The sequence below is a fragment of the Alexandromys fortis genome, unplaced genomic scaffold, assembly GCF_014885135.2.
Source record: "Alexandromys fortis isolate MF-2015 unplaced genomic scaffold, M_Fortis_MF-2015_v1.1 scaffold_4, whole genome shotgun sequence".
Classification (NCBI taxonomy): Eukaryota; Metazoa; Chordata; class Mammalia; order Rodentia; family Cricetidae; genus Alexandromys; species Alexandromys fortis.
Window position 1 is genome coordinate 29887366 of NW_026067944.1, and position 24749 is coordinate 29912114.

General features: G+C 40.1%; 1 protein-coding gene across 4 annotated transcripts in view; it reads right to left on the reverse strand.

The window, feature by feature from the left end:
• Positions 1-3249: 3249 nt before the first annotated feature.
• Positions 3250-24749, reverse strand: part of Atp6v1a (ATPase H+ transporting V1 subunit A) — a 66704-nt gene continuing 45204 nt past the window's right edge. For all 4 annotated transcript variants that reach the window (XM_050148870.1, XM_050148867.1, XM_050148868.1 and 1 more), the window contains exons 10-16: positions 17672-17794; positions 17475-17589; positions 15531-15594; positions 14205-14408; positions 8989-9083; positions 7012-7183; positions 3250-5509 (exon numbers count right to left, since the gene is read on the reverse strand). In XM_050148870.1, coding sequence (XP_050004827.1) covers positions 5417-5509; positions 7012-7183; positions 8989-9083; positions 14205-14408; positions 15531-15594; positions 17475-17589; positions 17672-17794 — 866 coding nt within the window. In that variant the 3' untranslated portion in view covers positions 3250-5416. The remainder of the gene's footprint in view (positions 5510-7011; positions 7184-8988; positions 9084-14204; positions 14409-15530; positions 15595-17474; positions 17590-17671; positions 17795-24749) is intronic.

Below are 24749 nucleotides of genomic sequence, written 5' to 3' on the forward strand. Positions count from 1 at the left end.
GCAGGAACCTGGAAACGGGAATTGATGCAGAGACCATGCAAGGGCGCTACTTACTGGCTTACTTCCCATGGCCTGCTTAGCCTGCTCTCCTATAGAACCCAGAGCCACCATCAAGGTTTGGCACCACCCACAATGGGCTGAAATCGCCCCATATCTATCAGTAATTAAGAAAAGGCCTAACAGCAGGATCTTATGGGGACATTTTCTCAACTGAGGCTTCCTTCTTTTGGGTAACTCTAGCTCGTGTCAAGTTGACATAAAAACTAACCAGGACATAGCTACATCGTAGTTTTTACGATTTCTATTTGTGTGTGTATGCACACACTGTTCCTCCAGAAGCCAGAAGAGGGCACTGGATCCCTGGAGCTGGAGTCACAGGCCACTGTGAGCTGTTGGACCTGGGTGCTTCGAACCAAATTCTGGTCTGCAAGAGCAGCAAGGCCTCTTAACTGTTAAGACATTTTTCTAACTCCACATCTGAAACTGGGGTCAGTATTCACCTGACAGTCTTTTAAATACATACTCAGTGCTGTCTTATATCTTAACTGATGCTGATATAGTTAATCTGGCTTTTAGTTTACACGTACTCTTGCTTTAATTCGTGTTTGTGGCCTCCTTTCACGACTCTGGGACTATTCTCTTATGATTTCCGTAATCTGGGAACTAAGAGATATGGAACAACGGAACTGGCCACTTCAGGACTAACCTCCCACTCTGGCAATATTTACCCCAGAGCTGCCACCGAAACTGGCCACACTTTAGTCAGGCTGCTGATGCTCGCAGAGCTCTGTTCTCATCCTCCCTCCACGCCCCTTCCTTTCTGAATTGTTGATTCCTATTGAGCAACTTGTACCCCAATTTCCATTTTAGTATTTGCACCAAAGAGCCAGCCCACAATGTGGCACACGGGAAACACAGCACTAAATCACTTTTTAAGGGACTTCAACAAAGGGGTCCATAACGACTTTAAAATAAAGTGCACAATTTGAAAATAAAGGCTGTGAGTATGGTTTTATGTGATTGAAGGCAATTTAGAGCTTTTACACAAGGTGTCCCAAAACTCTTAGTGCAATTTTAAGTCATCAAGTAAATGCTAAATGTACTAGTTATTTGGGACCCATAAAAACAGAAGAGCTATTCAGATGATGGTTAAAATCTGAACTAAAAATCATCACGATAGAGTAAAGAAAAAGGAATTTTAAATCCCGGACAAATTTTTAAAATGGGATTAAATTATACCCCGTGTAATTATATTCATGAACTAAGCCTTCAGAATTGCATCCTTTTGATCGCTTTTAAAATCTTTTGCTTCTAGAGACGTGCGCAGAAGAGAAACTGCTCGTCCATAAGTGTATTCCCGAAACAATCACGGAATCGTTTGAAATCTGTAGGTATAACAACACCGTTCAACTTTCATGATTTAGGAAAGCTCTGTCCCATTGCCACTGTTTTGTATCTGAGCCAACCCATGTGACTCAGCACAGAACTGTTGGGCGCGCGTACCAACGAATGTCAAGATAAATGGCAAAAATTGTATGATACTGAGAGTGTGATAAAACTAGAGAACGTTTGAGAGCATATTTATTTCCATTTAAGTCTCTCATGTTAGCCTTTATAGCTAAGTATTGAAGCTACGCATCCTCCCCAGACTTGCCCCCCTGTAAGAATTACCAGGGAGGAGTATTAAGATAGATTCTTCTGTTCCTTCTGGAGCTGAAAGACACCCCCGCCCCAGCTGGTTTAGAGTGGGGCCTAGGTTGTTAACGCAATACTATATGCCTCTTATCTTTGAACGACTAGGAAAACATCTAATGAAAGCATATACTTAAGACACTAACCTTGTTTTTAACAATCCATCGTTACTTTGAATGCTGAAGGACACATTCATAAGCCTGTACTACTGCAGACGAGATAACTCAGCAGGCCACAGCTGCGTGGTCTGGCCAGCTTCACTCTGTCCCACATATATATATATATATAAAATCAGTTGTTTCTCTAGAGAACTCTAATTAAACACCTTAAGGGTTGGTTAACCTTGGTTACCAGTCTAACTAGATCGCAAATCCACAAGACACACTCAATAAGAGATTTTTCTGTATTACATTAACTGATCTGGGCAGTACCTTCCAGTGTTGACCCAGGAATGAGGAAGCCCAAGGGAAAAAGATGTTTGCTTTTTTTCCATGCAAGTAATCTATAAATTAAAACATTCATGTTATGCATCTACTCTTCTGCTGCCACTGCCTCTGTGGCTACCATTCTTCACTGACATCAGAATTCGGTCTCCTTGGCTTCCAACATGACTAAAGACTAGTCTTGAGCAATCCTCTGGACCTTCATCAACAGACTATGATGCTAAGGCTGCAGCCTGTGGACTGAGCAGCTACCATATTCTAGGTATATCCAGTGTAAGACATTTTTAGGCTATCAGTGTGTATTTTATAAGCCAAGCCAGGAACCTCCCTTTACCTGTGTTCTGTTCCCCTGGAGAACCATGACTAACATGCAAGTTGAGAGATGCCTGTATTAGTGATGTGCATTTCATGATGTGTCTGTGAGCCAATTCTAGAGATGGTTAGTATACCAACTAAGAGGGAAGGCCAGTCCTAAATGTGGTTGGCATCATCCAATAGGCAGGAGGAAGCCAGCTAGTGCAACTCCTCTCTTCCTGAATGTCTGCTGATGTACAGCTGCCATCACCCACAGATGCCGACTCCAGCTTCTCCAGCCTTTTCACATGGACTCTCAAGGAAACACCTAGGCTGTCAGCCTTGGCCTGGGGGTTGTTTCATCAGTCATTCTTGTACTGAGTACTGCTGAACAGGCAGATGGCCACTGTGACCATGCAAGCCAATCTAGTCACTCCCACATATACACATCGAGGTAACATATTGGAGAGCAACAATGGATGTTGGTAAATTGCTATATTAGGTCTAAAATTATTTACATTGCAAACTGCAAGACTTAGTTCAAATTGAACAAAAATGGAATGAGTTCCATGGATCACCTCTAATTTTGAAAAAACACTCACTTGGTCGTGGTCAGAATGGGATAAGATTCTGTAAGCTGTACTTCCCACCTACCGAGTGATATGACTGTAGGCTACTGTGAATGCCACAATCCAAACTCATGATGCAGTAATCTATAAAGTGAAACATTTTCGAAAGGACATATTGTAACACTAAGTCAAAATATAAGGTGGAATGTTTTCTAAGAGATCTTGTGCTCCCCCCAAAAAGGAAAGTAAAGTTAATTTAAATCCACTTTTTATTTTTCATAAACTTTAATAATTATACATTACTCTTGACATAAAGACAGTGAAATCTTAAGGATAAGGAGACAATTTATATAGCCTCTTCTATTCGTTGTTCAGGATGGAAGTTTCCAAAGGGTGTAGGTGTGAGATTTAACACTGGAAAAATACTTATGAAACTTGTTTAACTGGCTGCACTCAGGACCAGGCACAGCACAATAAATAGAACTGCATAATCTTTTAAAAAGATCGCTGTATTTTAACCTAGCCTTACTAAAGAAACACTATCAGTGAACAATCCGCAACTCTACAATGTGGATAAAAGGAAAGTTACAGTGGAAATCTGAGCAACATTTCTCTAGTTTCTTTGCACTCATACATCAACATTCTTAAAAGGAGGAATAATGCACATCGCAAATCCAGGACAACAAAACCGAACTTGGTCAAGTAGTTTCTTTGGATCATTCACTCTGGTCACAAGCCTAGTGTGCTGGTAGGTGTAAGTAGAAAGTTTTTGAGATCTTTTTCATTTCCAATAGTCAGGGTCTCTGGATACGAAGTCACATTGGAAGCAAACTGATTAAGCAGCACCATTAATCCACATGTCAACAAGTCATTGCATAATGGGTATCTGTCACCATCATTTAACAGTCTTTAAAACACTGCATGGAAGAAGAGCCTTCCTGAACAGCAGTCCACTGTGTGAAGACACGCACTACGCAAGGATTTACACATTATGTACGTCTATCCAAAAGACCAAAAGAAATGGAACACCTAATAATTTAAATAACATACTCAGGCTTAAAATAAATACTTTGTTATTACACTTGTGTACTTGAGAGTGTCAGACATATTCAGTACCCTTCCCCCTCCCAAAGAGGAAGCATGGTGCTAGCAATATCAGCCAGAGAGTGGACAGGGGCTAGCTCTCCAAGTTCTCAGAAATGTGCCTCATTGTGCAAACATGGAAACTATTATTGAAACATACTGAAACAGTGAGACAGAATTGATTTTTTTCTCTTTTTTTATGACCCAGATTTTGTTACCAGTTAAATACAAGAATAATTCATCTAGTCACAGAATGGAAACTATCATGCTACTATGACCACAGATAAGTTGAGAAGCTCTCTGAGCAGTGAATAAAAAACATATAAAAGTAATATTTCTGCAATTGGTAGACTCACTGTTTTCAGAATTTCAACAGGCAAACAAACACGACACATGTACCTTGTAAAAATAATGCCACTCTGGCCCCAAGAATCACTACAGCACAGCTGTTCTTAGAGGGGCAAACGCCTGTAACCACTATTATGTTTCTTTGTGGCATTCCGGTTCCCACTGCCACTCTGAGAAGCTTGTCCACCTAAGTTTGAGGAAAAGAACAGCTATGATGTGGATCATATTTTCAATGATTTTTAAATTGTACTTAAAAAAAAAAAGATTCTTAATAATTGAGTATATAAAAGTCCTTGATATTGAATTTCTCTTAGTGAAATAAAATATGCTTTAACAAGATGATGTTAATTTAAGTTTGACCACCTGACTCTATTTCTCTTTCTTTCACATTTTCAGAGGGAACTGAATTATCTATTAAGCTCAGCCTTGCAAATGCCTGTTATAAAGACAAAATAGTTCCCAAGTACCCCATAAACACTCCTGATTGATAATGGGGGAAGCTATGTATAATTGGAACATTAATCTTTTATGTTTTTAAATGGAAATATTTCTTACAAAACGGTTACGCAATAAAACACAGAGCTGCAAGCGGTCTGGCCACAAATGCAGAGCCGTTCCCTAAGTACCCATCCACGGGTACCGAGACCTGGCCTTCCACTCCCAGTAGAGTCCATGAGCGGTCCTGTTTACACTTTAGTGGAGATGAGGAAAGGGGTGGCCACCTTACAGATACATTTACAGTAGCGCAGCCATTGTGTGCCATGAGAACTGCATTCACCAGTTCAGATAAAGGTCAGGGAGCCCCTTCAAACACTGGCACATAGGAATGTTTGTTTTGTAAGACCTATCAAAGAAACAGCAAGACAAATGAGAACACACAGAGGCACTAGTCTCAAAGCTGCACAATATGGAAACAAATGATTTGAGATGAGAAATTCAGGAAAATATACACATAGCTTGCTGAGACAGAGGAGAGAGACCACAGTTCTAATCTTCGAGGCTACGGAATGCATTCTGCATGTCTTCAAGAAGTTGTGCGTAGTCCGCCTTGATCTTTGCCTCACCATCTTTCTCTGGATCCTGAAAAAGAAAATAATACAAATTCAATTTACCTATGGGAAACAATTTTCTTTTTTTTTTTATCTTTCTTTTCTTTTCTTTTTTTTCGAGACAGGGTTTCTCTGTGGTTTTGGAGCCTGTCCTGGAACTAGCTCTTCTAGACCAGGCTGGTCTCGAATCACAGAGATCTGCCTGCCTCTGCCTCCCAAGTGGGGAAACAATTTTCAAGATGTAATTCATATGGAATACCAGGTCAGGTTGAGGAACACTGGTGAATCCCAGGTAGGAGTCACAACTACCCCATTTTCTTTTACAGTGGAAGTATGCAAATGGACTAAAATAAAACAAAACCCATTATTTCAGTTTTGAATTTTGCCTGCTGCTGACACTCAGTGCTCAAACCTCAGCAGCGTGTCCATCAGTGGAAATCCTGTAGCATCACACATAAGCGGGTGTGTGCACACAACAACTGGGAGTTAACTCAGTGAATTTCCTGTAGAAGGCTGGAGCATCACAGTAAGTCAAAACAGCACATCTAACTCAATCCAGGTCATCAGGCTTAGGAGCAAGTACCATTACCATTAGGAGCAAGGCCATTTTGTGGCCTCCAGGTCTGTGTTTCTGTAGTATAAATATATCCAGAGCATCATTTTCAATGGGTGATTAATACATATACTTAATATCATGACTTAGAAATAATGCAATGTAATCCAATTCATCAACTATTTATAAAAACACTCATATATGTGGGTTTCTACTGGACAGTTCACTGAACTGGTTAAACTTTGCTATGAGAATGTGGAGTCTAGCTGAGATAAAGATGCTTTAGTAAATTAACTGCCATCTAGCCTGGAAGTCACTCTGAACTGCCTAGTCGCTAAGACAGGGAGAAAAGGCATTAGGATTTATTTTGGACATGACAAACTATCATGTTTTAAATGTGTGTGTGTGGTGTGCCTGAGTATATATTGGTGCATCATTTGTGTGCCAGAGCCCTTAGGGGTCACGAAAGGTGCCACATCCCCAGAGTTTCACGAGTGTGATACACCACGTGGTGCTGGGGAGCAAACCCAGGCCCTATTCAAGAGCAGTCAGTGCTCTTGACTGATGAGCCAACTCGCCAGCACTACAACCTTTACCACTGGGATTCCATTACTTGGAAGACTGTTTTGGTTTTATACAGCCTAAGCATTGTAAAATGAAAAATGCAAATTTCAGGAACTTAGAGATGGCCCAGCAGTTAAAGACTTGCTGTTTTTCCAGGAGCCAAGTTTAGTTCCCAGCACCCACACTGTGCACATGCACGAGCTCCAGGTAATCCAACACCCACTTATGGCTTCCACAGGTACCTGCACACACGTGGCACACAGATGTAAAGTGAAGTAAACCTTAAAAAAGAAAAACGCAAATTTCCTATCTCAGGTATGGAACTCAAATAGGGCAGGAAGGAAAAGTGAGGGAGGGAAGGGAAGAAGGAAGGTTGGCTTCTCTCTAACAAAGGCTACAGCAGAAAGAAACTGTACCTTAAATTTCATGGAGGAAAGTTTATAGAGGATCTCCCCCATGTGCTCACGGATAATGGACCATGTGATTTTATTGTCACTCTGGGCAGTGGTCTCAACAGCTCTACGGGCCATGTCATAAAAGGAAATCATGTTGGACAGCATCCCCACTGTCTTATAGAATGGACAGAACCTGGGGAAAATGAACAACAGGGCAGTTAGCAAAAACAACCTACAAAGCAAACTCACACTTTTATCAAATGAAACTCGACGAATTACCAGTCATTAGTGTCTTTACACATATATTCTGCCTCTAACTATTAAACAGAACACAGTGAAGCAGCACAGCCACACTCTAATGGCTTGTCACAGTCTGTTTTGGTACAAGCAGTTAAATGTGTAACTCGACTGGTAAAGCAACTCAGTTGTCAAGACTCCCTGTGATCAGAGATAAGGTTTAATGAGAAATAGGAAAGCAGAGAATTGCAAAGTTCCGAAGTTACCCTGTCTCCCCCCACCCCGTTCTCTTTTCACTGTGCTGACCTGAGAGTCTTGGGTATGCCAAGTAAGCTACCCCCAACCTTCAGTGCCCTTTAGTATATTCAGTTTTATCTACATATACCTTTACTTGTTTTTGTTAGTTTATTTTTCGAGACAGGGTTTCTCTGTAGCTTTGGGGCCTGTCCTGGAACTAGCTCTTGTAGACCAGGCTGGCCTCGAACTCAGAGATCCACCGGCCTCTACCTCCTGAGAGCTGGGATTAAAGATATGCACCACCACCACCCGGCCATTCTATACCTTTAAAAAGCATAGACACACGCATGTGTGCACACAGATACACACATGCACACACACACACACAAGCAAATGCTCAATTCCATGTATTTTAATACAGTCTTTCTGAAGAATTCTGCCCCTTTTCTTTATATGGTGGTTCACTCAGGACAGATCAGCGTTCTGATGCTAACTGACATACTGACTTATTTTTTATGTTAACTCCATTCTGATAACCTCTACTTGTTCAGTTTTCACGTTCTCCAAGACAGAGTCTCTTCTGTCCACCACTGTGTGCACCATACTAGCTTCTGCAGGCCGCTGACAGCATTTGCCTAGCTATCAGGGGAGTAAGACATGGCTGTGTGCTACTGTGCTTTGTATGCATTTGGAGGGCTTGGAATCAGGTACATTGAGCCACTTCCCTAGCTCTTTTTGGTCTTTTATTTAAAGGAGTCAAATATGGTTTAAGAGAGAGAAGGTTAGCTTAAGACACAAGGCTCAAATTCTCAATATGGAAAAGAAACAGGCTGTCTAACCAAGAACAGCACTAGTAGAGAGTGAAAACAAGCAGGCACCAGGCAGGGGTGGGAGAAGGTAGGACGGGATCTCAACAAGATCTTCTGTAGCAAGAAGCTTGGGGTCCTGGCGAAATTAGACAGGGGTAGCACAAAATGAATACTTGGGCAAAGACAGGAAAAAGCAGCAGGAAAGAAAGATGAGGCAGGGGATGCTCCCCCAGGTCTGGCACGAAGCCATAACTCACTCTAATTATAGACATCTGTGTGAGTGAAAACGGCAGAATTTGACTAACAAGCAAACTGCGATGCCCGGGCACATTAGATGTCTGCTATAAACATACAGAACAAGCAATACACTGAGTCAGAATGTACTTGTATGAGCAAGTTTTCAATGTGCAGGCAGCTTCTTTGCCAAAATACAACAGAAAGTCTTCAAATGTCTGTAACTCCAAGATTTGACACCCTCACACATGCAGGTAAAACACCAATACACATAAAACAAACAAAAATACATTAAAAAAGAGGAAATTAGGCCTGGTGTGGTGGTACATACTTTTAATCCCAGCACTCTGGAGATAGAGACAGTCAGATCTCTGAGAGTTAGAGGCCAGACTGTTCTACAGAGTGAGTTCCAGGACAGCCAGGGCTACACAGGGAAACCTTGTCTAAGGGAGAAGAGAGGAGGAAAATTAGCACAGCATACCTGTCGTAAGGAGTGTACCCATTTTGCTGTAGGAAGTCATCTTTGATAAGTTTTGCAACCTCCAGAGTGATTTTATCTGTCTCTGCTAAAGAGGCCTAGAAAACAAAAGGATACTTTAAGAAATTTCATCCCATTGGTGGGATCAATGACAACAAAATCAATTAGCAAGCAGGCACCAACACACACTTACTTATCCCTAATAAATTCTTGATTTTTAACAGTGGTAAAACAGTAAATGATATAAAATTAGCATCCAGAGTGACTCATGCCTATGATGTCCATACTTGGCCAGCTGAAGTAGAGGACTGCAGTGAGTCCCAGGCTAGGCCGGATGGCAGACTGAGTTTCAGGCAGGTCTGAATTGCACTTCTCGAGGTTCTTCAGTAGTGTAAAGCACTATCACAGTAAAACACTTTATCTTGTACACCTGAAACTCTAAGCCCACAAGGTACCCTATTTCAGACAGCTGATAGAAGTAGAACCATACACTATTTGTGTATTTCATTTACAATGTCCTCATTCATCTGTGTTGTAGCAGTGACTAAGGGATCTGTCTCTCGTTCACCAAGAGGTGGACACCTGAACCACTTTTACTCTTGGCCACATGGATAATACTCCTATGAACATGAGTATGCAAGATTTCTAATTTTTAAAAAATCATTATTTTATGTGTATGAGTGCTTTGCCTGCATGTATGTATGTGTGTTATGTGTGTGCCTGACTCCCAGGAGTCAGAAAGCACTGATACCTTGGAACTGGAGTTATGGATAGTTATGAACGGATCTGAACCCTGCAAGAACAAGTGCTCTTAACAGTTGAGTCATCTCACTAGCACTGATTATTCTTTAAAAGCACCAATGTGTATGTGTGTGCACCGTGTGTGCTGGGATTAAAGGCATGTGCCACACACCACCTCCTGGCCCCATACCCATTTTTTAAAAAGTACTTTTTTACATGGTACCTTGACTCTATTATTTGAATTCAGCTTTTAAGCTTGTTTGACAGAAATCTACAAAGTCCATAGAGTTGCTCTGTTAACATTACAGGACATTTAGAACAATGATGGATAGTTAAGCATTTGCTTATCTGAGTGTTGCTTTCGTGGTAAGCTAGCTAAGTTACAGAGCTCTTCAACCTGTAAGTACCACTGCAGCAAATATCCTGCTGTTAGCAACCACCTGGCCAGCCACAAGATAATACCATTTGTGCTGGGATCTCTAACAGGAGGAAAAAGGGACAAATCCAGGAAGTTCCAGGCACTCTGGGTGATCAAATCTTTCAGAGCCTTCTTAAATAAACAAACAAACATATCTCTTTCATCTCTATTTCGTTCTTCAACCACACTTAAATATTAAGCTTGATGTTTTTGTTTTAAATTATGAAATCACACATTTTGTTTTGTGAAAATATTTCTCATTATTTAAAATGTTCTCTAGTGTTTCTGACTGCTAATTTTAAGATCCACCATGCTGTTCTAGGATACATAACCATTTCTTTCAACTCTGGCAATTTCATTCTGTGTGCACATCCTCTATTCTTTACCTCTACCTTTGCCCTGGTAGAGGGGCCTGGATTTTCATATACTTGCTACTACTATAAATCCTAAGGACTCAAGGCACCCGGCAAATTCTGTCTACAGTGGCCACTCCAAATGATATACCTACCAACAGTATACCAGTCCTGGAGCCCACACGACTTGACAACAACCAGCTGGACAATTCTTGTACTCAAACTAGTGTGGATTGGTATGTCATTGCTGTTTGAAGGATTGCCTACAGGTTTGTAATATTTCTGGTTTTCTTTTCTTATCTGTCTGCTCTACCCTTTGGTTACAATTTAAAAAGTAGACCATCAATTTTATTTACTGAAAACTTCCTTTAAAACTTATTACATTTTATTTCATGTGTATGTTTGCCTGCATATATGTCTGTTGTACCAACATTACCAGGTGTCCACAGATCAGAAGAAAGTATCTGATTCCCCAATCAGGAGTTACAGTTAGGAACCACCATGCGAATGCTGGGAACCTCTGAAAGGAGAGCAAGTGCTCTTAACCAGAGTTCTCTCTCCAGCTCTACTGATGTTGTTATGCTCAAAGAAAATCTAAGAAGTTCTTTTCTAATCCTAGATAACAAAAAGTTTTTTTTAAAGATTTCTTTTCTTTTCTTTTTTTTTTAAAGATTTATTTATTAATTATGTATACAGTGTTCTCCCTGCATGTCCGCTGCAGGCCAGAAGAGGGCACCAGATCTCATAACAGATGGTTGTGAGCCATCTTGTGGTTACTGGGAATTGAACTCAGGACCTCTGGAAGAGCAGTCAGTGCTCTTAACCTCTGAGCTGACAATTTTCTTATGTCATCCTTCAGGATTTTCATATTCAACTGAACACAGCGATAGTAAGTATTTGCTCAAGACAGGGTTTCCCTGTGTAGCCCTGGCAGTCCTGGAACTCACTCTGTAGATCAGGCTGGCCTCGAACTCAAAAGATCCACCTGCCACTGATTCTAGAGTGCTGGGATTAAAGGCATGCACCACCACTGCCCAGGAAGCATTCTAGTCTTAATCTTGATTTAAAAAGAAATGCATCTGAAATTTCTCCATTCTCTATTAAGTAAAACATTCCCCCATGTTTTAGTATATTCTCTGTATTTTCATTTATCTGTGTGTAGCACATGTGACTGTGCACATGTACATGCCCATGTGGAAGCCAGAGGACATTGTGATTCTTCCTATTACTCTCCCTTATTCTCTTGAGACAGGGTCTCGCATTAATTTAGAAGCTTGCCACTTTGGCTAGGTGAGCTAGCTGGTGAGCGGCTCAAATCTGTCTGTTCCTGCCCCTCAATGTCCGGGTTACAAGTGTGTGCAGCCATACTTGTTTTTTTGCATGGGTGTTGGAAGTTGAACTTTAGTGCTCATGTTTGCACAGCATGTGTGTTCACCCACTGAACTATCTCCCCAGCTTTTTTTCTCTTAATTTATTTTAGCTTTTATTCATGTGCATGTGTGTGAACACATGCAGAGGTCAGAAGATGGCATGACAGGCAGTGGTGAGAGGCCCAGCATGGGCGCTGGGACTGTACCCAGGTCCTCTGAGAGAGCAGCAAGTGTTCTTAACCACCAGTCCAACCTTCCTGTCATCATTTTCTATTTAAGATAGGATCTTGCTGTATTGCCTTGGCTACTATCAAACTCCAGGGCTCAAATACCTTTTCTGTTCTGTGACCCCAGTAGCTGTAAAATAGAGGCACACACTAACATGTGGAGCTTTGCATATTAGTTTTTACAGAGTTAAAAATTCTATTCCTTATGAACCTTCATCTGGCGATGAATGGAGATAAGAGACAGAGACCCACACTGGAGCTCCCAAAGCCCAGATGAGGAGCAGAAGGAGGGAGAACATGAGCAAGGAAGTCAGGACTGCAAGGGGTGCGTCCACCCACGGAGACCATGGGACTGATCTAATGGGAGCTCACCAAGGCCAGCTGGACTGGGTCTGAACAAGCATGTGATCAAATTGGACTCTCTGAATGTGGCTGACAATGAGGGCTGACTGAAAAGCCAATGATAATGACACTGGATTTTGATTCTACTACATGTACTGGCTTTTTGGGAGCCTAGGCTGTTTGGATGCTCACCTTCCTAGACCTGGATGGAGGGGGGGTGCTTGAACTTCCCACAAGGCAGGGCACCCTGAGTTCTCTTAGGACTGGAGAGCAAGGGGGAGGGAGAGTGGGGGAAGGAGGAGAGAAATGGGAGGATGGGAGGAGGTGAAATTTTTAAATAAATAAATAAATTCTATTCCTTGTTTTGTAAGAGATTTCTAAATTGTAATAGTAAACATCAAATATTTTTTACTTATGGGTTGAGATATCATTTTCCTATTATATTATTTATACTGTTAAGATACATTATGTTTTGTGTATGAATGTATATGTTTGTGCATGTGTGTGTATGTGTATGTACAATTTTGAATGTGTGAATGAGGAAGCCAGGGGCTGATATTAGGTGTCTCCCTCAAATGTTTTCCTCTTTAATTTTACTCTCACTGAATTTGAGATTTACCAGTAGAATGGTGGTCCAACAAGCCCCAGGGACCCTCCTGTCCCTACCTCCGCAATGCTGGAATTGTAGGTACACACGTCATTCCGTGGGTGATAGGGATCTGAACTCAGTGCCTGTGACTGATTGCTCAGCAGGCACTTTACTGAGTCATCGCCCTGTTCCTAATGATACTTTTTCTGTGCCACATTTGCTAAACATTGCTTGTTTATGATGGGACTGTATTTGTAATGCCCTACTAGGTTTAAGAAGTGAATAGTTAATATTTTTATCAATATTCATAAACAAAATGTTGTTCTCAAATTGTCTTTATCTGGCTTTGCAGGCCTATTTCTTGCTCCTTTGAGAGGATCACAATACTCTGTAAATACTAGATGTGTAATATAAGCTATAGATGTTAGCTATCTAATAATATTACCCTTTGTTATAAAAATTAGGAGGCTATTTTAACAATACAATATAAGTAACAGGCCTTCGCATAGTGGCACACACCATTAATCCCAGGACTTAGGAGGTAGAGACATAAGGATTATGGGTGTGAAGCTCACCTGAGCTACATAGGAATAATCTATCTAAATAGTGGGGAGTGGTAAGTCCAGGCTAGTCCTGTGTATAACCTGAGAAATCATTCACATGTGAGATTTAATGACTTGGTGTATTTACAATATCTTCCTTTGGAATATCTAGATATAGGCTATAGAATATAAGTCACTTATTGAAGGTCACATTGGTAATTATTAGAGGAACTAGAATCTGATCCTATTCCCAGTTCTAGTGCTCCTACAAAAATGATGTTAACTGGCCCTAATTTTATATCGAATTTGATTGGTGATGGGTGTCTTGTTTTCACCTGTCATGAACCCAGAACCATGCTAAATGCTACATGGAATTTTAAAGGTTTATCTAGTTTAAAAGGTACTTCACATTTAAAATTTTTGCTTGTTTAGAGACATGATCTCATACTCACAGCCCACAATAACCTGGAACTTACTCAGTAGAGCAAACTGGCCTCATAATTGTGGCTCTCTCCCTACCTCAGGCTCAGAGCACCAAGATTAGCCAGGAGCCATTAGTACCAGCCAGGCAAGCACCTGCATACTTAAGTGTCAGCAACTGGTATAACACCCCAGTGCAGCCCCCGTTCTAACTCACCTTCCCCACAAGCTGTACAATTTCTGCCAGGTCCTCTTCTTCCTGCAGAATCTCCTTAGCTTTGGTCCTCAGAGGAACAAACTCTGTGAAGTGTTTGTCATAGTACTCGTCCAAGGCACGCATGTACTTGCTGTAGCTGATGAGCCAGTTGACAGAGGGGAAGTGCTTGCGTTGAGCTAGTTTTTTATCTAAGCCCCAGAACACCTGATTTAAAAAAAGGGAAATTAGACTTTTCTTTTACAAAGTGTCCCCAATAAGCACCTTTTAACTCCTGAGCCAATTACATATAATATTAGCATATATAAATATAATATTCATATATGTGCGAATATAAATATACAAATAAAATGTGCAAAACCTAAACTTAACTAAAAGACACATTTCTCCATTTTCCAGGTGGGTAATATCTACAAGTCAAGCCTATCACAATTTCCTTAAAACTACATCAAATGTGATAGTAAAAAGAAGATGGGTGCAATTAAAGATTATTAGAATAAGAACAGAAGAACAAGAAAGGCTGATTGAGATGGAACAGACATTTACATTGAATAAAATTCTTAAAATGTTCTGATGAATTTAAGTCCCTATCATAGTGAGTCAATTAAATAATATTTGACATTCATTTTTGAGGCCAAATTCTCAGATACTTTATGGACTGATAACTTTGTTCCAATTCCCCCAAACAATTTAAAATCCAAAATTTAGCAAATATTAAATACTTTGATAACTATAGAACTAGTCTCTATTGTTTCACCTGATACCGGCAGAAAAGGAGAAAGATTTTTCCTACATAAAGAGGTACTCATGAACATATTAACATTGTTTTACTATAGCTCTGATTCACAGACAGCTTTTATTTAGGCTTCTTTAATGACTAGCTATCCAGTAAAATTTATGCCTTGACTCAAGTAAACAACTGTCTAGGCAGAAACCATATTTTTCAAGCTTGCTCTCAAGATGTAGAAGACTACTAGACTAGGTAACGGCAGAGCAATGAGAACGGAGTCAGGTCGGAGTTGCCCATTTTCTGATGGGTCCATCTGCCTCCGACTATACTGTGATATAGCATAGTCTTTGGGCCTACTTAGTTCTCTAGTTAGTTCTCTAGTTAGAGAAAACTTTGCTACCTGGATGTATTTCCAGACTTCTGTTGTTTATTATAGACTGTTAAGAACTAAGAAAAAAACAGAATGTATTAAACTTTCACAATATTAAGGGTGCTATTAAAACATTTTATTGCTACCAATTCTATAGTGACTAAATTAAATATCTGCTGATCACTTAGTTAAATTACAGCTGCAGTATGGCAGAGGGGGAAAGACATACCTGAACAATACCCAGAGTAGCAGATGTGACTGGATCAGAAAAATCACCACCAGGAGGAGAAACTCTAGATTAAAAACAAAATACAATCATTAGAAATGTTTATGACTGGGCGATGGTGGCATGCCCTTGTAATCTCAGCACTCGGGGCAGAGGCAAAAAGGTCTCTGTGAGTTCGAGGCCAGCCTGGTTTACAGTGAGTTCCGGGACAGCCAGGGCTGTTATATAGAGAAATTCTATTTTGAAAACCCCCATCAAATGTTCATGAAAAATAAATATTTGAAAATTAGACAAAGACATTGAAACATTTATAAAAATGATATATGAACATCAACCTTTTTTGTTTGCTTGTTCTGCTTTGTTGAAACAGCGTTTCTCTGTTCAGCCTTCCCTGTCCTAGAACTAACTCTGTAGACAGGGCTGGCCTTAAACTCAGAAATCTGCCTGCCTCTGCCTCCCAGTGCTGGGATTAAAGGCGTGTGCCATACAACCTGGCAGAACATCAATTTTTTAAAAAAGTTTGTTTGTTTTTGTTGCTAGAAATGGAATCTAAAGCTTCGCGCCTAAGCATGTAAGCAAGAAGCACATTATACCCGAGCTCTGTTTAAAAAAAAGACAAACAGGCAAAACAAAAAAACATAAACAGTTTTTGTGAATGCAGATTTGCAGAGGTGGGTGTATGTGTAGCATGTGTACCAAGGAACACAAACGGCGATCCAGGGACAACCCTGCGTTCAGTCTTTGCCTTCTCCCTTGCTTGAGACCGTTTTTGTTTGCCATTGTATATACCATCTTAGGGGTTTCTGGTGATTCTCCTCTCTCTGCCTCCCATATTGCTTATAGGGGTGACGGGATTAAAGCTTCCTACTAGCCAGGCATAGTGGTACACACCTTTAATCCCAGCATTTGGGAGGCAGAAGCAGGCGGAATTTGAGGCCAGCCTGGTCTAAGTCAGAGCTACAAAAAGAAACTCTGTCTTGAAAAAACAAATGAACAAAAGAACACCCTATTACACCCTGTTTTAAGTGGGCTCTGGGAAGTCAATGTGGTAAACATTTAGCCCAGTGAGCCACTCCCCAGTTCCCAGCATTAATGTTTGCATATGTATAAAACATTAGAAGTAAATGAACCTTGGAAAGAAAGATCTTGTTGAAAATAAGAATGACAATCATTGAATATCATCTAGTAGGAGAAATAAGACAGTCATTTATTGTAATTAGTTTCATATTCTAATCAACAAGATGAATAGTAAAGTCTGAGAACAAAGTATGGCTTTATGTGGTAATCATAAATCTGTATTTTGTCTTTAGCATGATATAACTTCATCCTAACATGTCTGCAATTTTTAAAGTTACTCCTAGGATACACTAAATGAGGGAAGTCACAGCAATGACCCAAAGGTACAGAGTCGTTGTAAAGAGCTCGTGAATCTACACTCCCAGAGGAAGGTAAACAGACTCTCCTCCCTTGCCTGGCTCCTGTGGGCGCAGCTGGGTGTGTATGTTCAGCCCAGTGGATGACTGCAGCCATTGTTTCTTGGGAGCCACCCACCTTCATTTTTGAGATAATCTCTCACCGGGCCTGGCCAGCAAACTCCAGGGGTCTACCTGTTTCCACTCCCTACCCCGGTTTGGGATTTGAAGCACGTGCTGATATGCCTAGCTTTTTTTCCTTTTTAATGTAGCTTCTCAGGCTCAGTCTCAGGTTCGCATGCTGATGCACTTTCCTGACTGATCAATTGTCCTAGCCCCTCTCTTTAAAATAAACAACTTCCTTTTCTTTCGAGAAGTAAACAGCATAAGCTGGGCATAATGGTACCCGTCTGCATCCTAGAACTTGGTAGGCAAAGATAAAACAGCTAGTCCCAGGCCACCCTGGGCCACTAGTAAGCCCACGTCTCCACTGAAAAATTAAAGAAATAAAGAAACAAACAGTTTGGCTGCTTACGCTCCTACAATGCTGACACTTCCTTCTCTTTCAGGGTTCCCGAGACATTTCACTCTGCCTGCTCGTTCATAGAAAGAGGCAAGCCGGGCACCAAGATATGCAGGATAGCCACTATCTGAAAGACAAAAGGGGAAGTTTAAAAGGGAGTTCTAAGCTAGCCCCTAAAATTCTACCAGTGACAACAACATGAGACTTACCTGCAGGCATTTCTGCTAAGCGACCAGAGATTTCTCTGAGGGCCTCAGCCCATCTAGAGGTAGAGTCGGCCATCATACTGACGTGGTAGCCCATGTCACGGAAATATTCCGAAAGTGTAATTCCTAGATTGAGAAGAAGATGTTGAGTTACCCTGCCAGAATATAAACAAGTTTTGTCCCTAAGAACTTTAAAACAGTGGGCGTATTAAGTATCTTGTTAGCCATTTCCAAGTTTGTTCTTCAAGGCATACAGCTTAGCCACATTTCTAAGCATCTTCTCCATTTAGATAATACCATGGAACAGACCTCAATCTAACAGAATGTTATTAAAAATTCTGTTCCACAGACAGGCAGGTTATGCATTTTTCTAAACTTCCCAAAGCCCTCAGAGCATGTGCTGAAGATCAAGGGGTCACTTTTGGCCCAGACTTAAGCACAGAATAAGAAGGGGTACCCCAGCCACTCGAAACAGCATCTACTATGGTGAATAACTGTAATTTGAGGACTTTTTGATGCCACAGACAACCCTTCTCTACACAGTCTAGAAACCAGGAAAAGGGTTTATGCCCCGCTCTAACTGAAATAAATTTCCAAGCCCGACTTGTCTGCACCACACATCAGTCACACCTATTTAACTAAGCTTGTTGACACGAGGAATACCACAAGTCTCCAAATCCCTTATGCGTAGACCCAACCCTGCCTTATAAAGTAAGATACAAAGAAGTTTCTGGATTTTTGCTGTTATTTGTCTTAGCCAAAACTTTCCAATTCTAATCTATTAAGATGGAATAAAGCCTAACCTATATATTTACATATATTAAGAAAATAAAATACATATAAATGATTTCCAAAAATATATACTACATGCAACTCTAAGGTAATAGAAATGTACAGCTATGGTTATATTGTCAGTGTTTCCAAACCTAATGCATTTGTTTTAGCAAGAAATGCTACCCCCCAAAACCCCAAAATCAAACCAAACCAAAAAAGCTCAAATAACCAAAGAGAAAACATTGCTGTAAATCAACACTTACTATGTACTACAGTGTACCAGTCAGAATAAAAGCACTAAGCACAATACAAAATAGTTTCAGAAACAAGTCTTTAAGAAATGTTACTTATTAATATTTAGGCTTAAAAACACATCAGCTATCCAACCTAACGTTTAGAACAGAGTTTTTTTTATATAAACACAGATGTGATTTAGGTCTGTGATGAAATGTTAGCAACACTTGTATGTTTAGATTAGATACTTCTAGAAAAGATAAACAGACACAAGTAATGAAGACCCCTCTTATGACCTACATATGGATTCACTGCCTTCAAAGAAAAACCAAAAATAAAACAACCAACAACTCAGACAAAATCCAAAGGGTGAAGCTGGGGATAGCATGAGGTAAAGGGGTTTGGACCCTTGCATGGGGAGGGATGTAAAAAAACAAAACAAAACAAAACAAAACAACAACAACAACAAAAAAAAACTATTTTAGATTTAGAAAAAAAGCAGTATCTTCATTGATCAAAAAGCTTTCATAAATCAATATGAAAGATAACATCCAAATGGAAAATTGACAGCAGGCAGAGCTTTTACATGGGTAACATACATGGAACAAGAGGTTAGTTCACGTTACATTACAGACTGACTAGGGTGTAATAAAGCAACAACTGGTAAAATGTCAATCATCATGTCCAAGATCAAAAACACTGATAACAGCTTATGCTGGAGAGGATGTGGCGTTAAGGGAACACTCCTGCATTGCTGGTGGGAATGCAAACTTGTACAGCCACTTTGGGAATCAGTATGGCGATTTCTCAAAAAACTAGGAAACAACCTACCTCAAGACCCAGCAATACCACTTTTGGGTATATATCCAAAGGATGCTCAATCATACCACAGGGACATTGCTCAACTATGATCACAGCAGCATTATTTGTAATAGCCAGTACCCGGAAACAACCTAAATAATTCTTGACCAAAGAATGGATAAGGAAAACGTGGAACATTTACACAATGGAGTACTACACAGTGGAAAAAAAAATAACATCTTGAAATTTTCAGGCAAATGGATGGATCTAGAAAACATCATATTGGGTGAGGTAACCCAGACCCAGAAAGACAAATGTCATATGTATTCATGATGTGGGAGTGATTTCTTACTAATAAAGAAACTGCCTAGGCCCCTTGATAGGCCAACCCTTAGGTGGGTGGAGTACACAGAACAGAATTCTGGGAGAAAGAAGCTTAGTTGAGGAGTCGCCATGATTCTCCCACTCCAGACAGAAGCAGGTTAAGATCCTCCCTGGTAAGCCAGCTCGTGGGCTACACAGAATATTAGAAATGGGTTAAAACAATATGTAAGAGCTAACCAATAAGAGGCTGGAACTAATGGGTCAGGCAGTGTTTAAAAGAATACAGTTTCCGTGTAATTATTTCTGGGCATAAGCTAGCCATGCGGGCGGCTGGGTGCCAGGGACGCAGCCCTGCCGCTCATTCAACATATTCACTCATAAGTGACTTTTAAACATAAAGCAAAGAAAAACCAGCCTAGAAGCCACAACCCCAGAGAAACTAGACAGCAAAGAGGACCCTAAGAGAGACATACATGGATCTAAATAGGAAGAAGAAAAAGACAAGATCTCCTGAGTAAACTGAGAGCATGGGGACCATGGGAGAGGGTTGGGGGGGTAGAGTAAGGGAGAGGAGCAGAGAAAAATATAGCTCAATTAAAATAATAAAAAAGTCAATTATCAATTTCAAGTGCTAGGTACCCGAGTGTTCACTGTACTACTGCTTCAAGCTTTATGTGTTTGCTAATCAAATCAGCACTGGTGAAGATGAGAAACAGCATCTTCTCATACCTATAGCATAACTTAAATGGCTATCAGGATTAGACCATAATGCAATGTTCACCACAAATATGCTGGTTAGATTATGATTACTGAGGCTAGAGAGATGGTGTAGAAGTTAAAAACACTTACTGCTCTTGCAGAATATGCTGTTTGAGTTTCCAGTACCAGCTGGTGGCCTCTAACTTCAGCTCCAAGGGATATGATGCCCTCCTCTGGCCTTTGCAGGCACTGCACTCAAGCACCACCATTTAAATAAATATTTATTTAAATATTATTTTGTGCTTATGGTCTACCCATATAAAGGGGAACTGCAGCCATATAAAAGAATGAGGCATATTTCCTGACTTAAAGTGGTTAAAAAAAACCCAGTTCTACAAATTCAGTGTAGCAAAGTCACATGTAACCAACCCTATGCTAAAAAAAAAAAAAAAACAACAACAAGGAAAAAGACCTAAATAAGTGAAAACAAGTGTCAAGAATTCACCTGAAGCCAGGCCATGGTGGCGCACGCCTTTAATCCCAGCACCTGGGAGGCAGAGACAAGTGGATCTCTGTGAGTTCGAGGCCAGCCTGGTCTACAATAGCTAGTTCCAGGACAGCCTCCAAAGTTACAGAGAAACCCTGTCTTGAAAAACCAAAAAGAATTTACCTGAAGCTACACAAACTCAAAATGGCCAGTGGCAGATGTTCCTTGGGCCAATTTTGGTATGGAGGAGAATTAGAAAGGCAAAACTCAACTCATGCAGGCACTCCCTACTCCCTATTTCTATTACATAAAATGGGAGAGGCAGGGTAGAGGAGAAAGAATTCACTATCAACGCTTGCTGTTCACACAACTGCATGCATAACAAACTTCACAAGCAGCCGTGAAGAATGCCTGATCCCCGCAGCAGTCACAGCCAGTTCCACCTGACTCTTACAAAGAGGAGCAACTGTAATAAGTATTAGCACGGGAACTTAAATGAAAACAAGAGAGAAGGAAGCACAGTGACGGCAAAAGACCTGCCAAGGATCAGATCAGAAGTGTGACCACAGTGAATTAAAAAGAAAACCTTAATCATGCATCCTTCCTCACCATAAGATTTCAGGGTGTACCTAGCAAGAATAGCAGCTTTATGACCTCATCAAACTCAACAAAGACCTGGAAGAAAAATGTAACTACTACAGAAATGAAGGAGCAACACTAAGAACAAATACCATTGATGTGGGAAGTCCTTCTGTATATGCGTTGAACAACTGGCACCAATGTGGCCAACAAACTCCACTTAAAAACGTGAGAGAGCTTGAAAAGCAATTCTAGATCAGACACAAAAAAAAACAGTTTAACACAGTTTCCTGCTTTGTTTGCTGGCGGAAAGCAGAGACGTGACTCCTTTAAGAGGTTTCCTGCCTAAGTTTTAGCAGTAAAAACATAGTGACTTCTTTAAGAAATGGCAGCTTCCTGGTTCGCCAGCATGGAGGGCTCCAACTCTGTTCTGTGAGCAGCATGTTACAAATTGCTTAGTGGTGACACAGACCCACTGCAACCTCGGATCTGGGGGGGAGAGAAGGGCTCTCAGAGGCAGTGAACATGCCTCTGCTGTGTTGGACTGGGCAGTGCAAGCAGGCAGGACTGATGAGTTGGTCTTTGCCATGCTTGCTTAGGAAAAAAAAAAGCGTATGGTCAGAAAATAATTACAGATACACCATAAATACAGATTCAGATAAAAAGAAAGACCTCTAAATGGGTCACAGTGTTGGATAAATGTATATAGGCTTGGGAGAGAGAAAAAATGAGTATAGAGAATTATGAAAAGAAGTAAATTGTTTAAAAAAATAAAACAAAGTCTTTAAAGAGACAGAGTAAGAAAGTCATAAAGGAGTACAGAAAAATAAGCCATATAAAGATAGAATATACACAGAGAGTCTGGATTATGTATATTATTGTGTTTTCTTTGAATTTTTTTTGACCATGAATGAGCTAAATAGAGAGACATTTCATTGTACAGGCTGCTAAGCTAAACCAACACATATACTTTAAAGGTATCTTGACTTCAAAATTTGATTCTAAGAATAAGTTGCTTTGGAAAAGAGGTTCTGCTTTAGTTTCCACAGAGGATAAGAACCTGTGGATGCCTTCCAGACTAACATGATATTGTTTAAAAATATTTGTTTACATTTAAAAAGGATATGCTATTGAGATTTGCATTGGTATGGATCTTGGTTTACTGATACAAACTTAAGGTCAAATTTGTTATGTGTATACTTTTACTCTTGATTTAAAAATGTAATATATAATTAAGAAATATAGGTTAATAGATAATCATCTATAATAGTCAAGTTTGTAGTCATGTTAGGTTTCCTAGATACATAGAGATATATTTCAATTAGATAGATAATCTTCAAATATTTCAAAGACCTGAAATGGCATTTAAAATATTTTAAGAGCTTAAGACTTTTCATGACAATGAGACATATCTGATCCTGATATCACCAATCTACTTCAAGAGGATGATGGACATCAAAGAGGCTCCTTATGGAATTTGATAGCCATTTAGGCAAGAAACTGCTCTTGCCTGGACAGTTTCATGTTGTTCTATATGAACTGGACATGCAAGACTCAGAAAAATTACTGCTGAACTTGCCTAAAGTTGAGATGGTCTCTTTAGGGTTCCTGCTTCATGAAAGAACAGCCAGACATTTTGCAGGAAATAGAAGAAAGCAACTTATAAACTTTGTCAATACAAGACATAAAAATTTTTCAAATTTCCTGCTTCATGGAAAAATCTGCCAGAAACTATTGGCCTATTTGCTGAAGAGTGGATGCTCCAACATTACAGAAGAACTTTTGGTGACTGTCCAGGCAGTGAGATGTCTCTGTCAGTTCTAGAGTTTTGGAAGTTGCTTACAATGCACTTCTTTTTTACTTCGGTAATATAGCCTTCTGGAGTCTTTGATTGAGTTGAAGAATAGATAGTTATAATTGTAGTTTTCTTTAGTTATGATAAAAAATAAAGTAGATATAAATATTGTAACTTTAATTCTTGCTTGATACCTGTTTTGTTATATGTAATTTTACTATGTGAAAGTTAAAACCTTCCTTTTTATTTAGACTGAAAAAGGGAGATGATGTGGGAAGTCCGTCTGTATATGTGTTGCTTTTATTGGTTAATGAATAAAGAAGCTGCTTTGGCCTGTGATAGGGCATAATAGAGCTAGGTGGGAAAAACTAAGCTGAATGCTAGGAGTAAGAAGGTGGAGTCAAGGAGAAGCCATGTAGCTGCCACAGGAAACAGACGCCTTCACTGAAGCCTGCCAAAACTTTGCCGGTAGGCTACTACCTTGTGGCAATATAGAATAATAGAAATGGGTTAATTTAAGATATAAGAGTTAGTTAGAAAGATGTTTAAGCTATTAAGCAGGCAGTATTGCAAATAATATAGTTTCTGTGTAGTTATTCAGGTCTGAGTGGCCGGGAACAAATGAACTATCTCCACCAACACACCATTTATTTGTGGATATATGAAAGTCTAAAGAAAAGGACTGGACAGGAAATGGTAGAGGTAGAAGATCTAGTATGTCTAGTGGAAAAAAAGGTTTCAGATACAATTTTCAAAAGTCTTTCCAAGTCGGGCAGCGGTGGCACATGCCCTTAATCCCAGCACTCAGGAAGGAGAGGCGGGGATCTCTGTGAGGCCAGCCTGGTCTACAGAACTAGTTCCAGGACAGCTAGAGCAGTTCTACAGAGAAACCCTGTCTCAAGAAACTAAAAAGTCCTTCCAAATAAAAGATACACACAGAGACTGAGAAGTCTCAAAGTTATCAATACTGCCTCATGTCTTGAAAAAGCTATGAGACTTCAAACTTAAATAGAAATTCCTTGGAGCAAGAAAAAACTTCCAAAAGAAAGGTTTAGTTGAACAAGAAATAAGGAAAGAAACTAGCCACAGCAGAGCCAGGGAACACTGGTTCCAGATAGGAAAGCCAAAGTCTACATAATATTATACCTATTGTTTTAGAACAAAACACAAAGTTAGTAATTCCTGAAAATGGAGAAATGAAGGTGCTAAACAGAACCGTTGAAAGAGCAAAGATAAAAAGTTATACTAAGTATACAAAATTTCTTATCTTTATGTCCCTTAAAATAATTATGGAGGCACAGATTCAACGCAATGCCCATCAAAATCCCAGCAAAATTCTTCAAAGACCTCAAAAGAATGGTACTCAACCTCATATGGAAAAGCAAAAA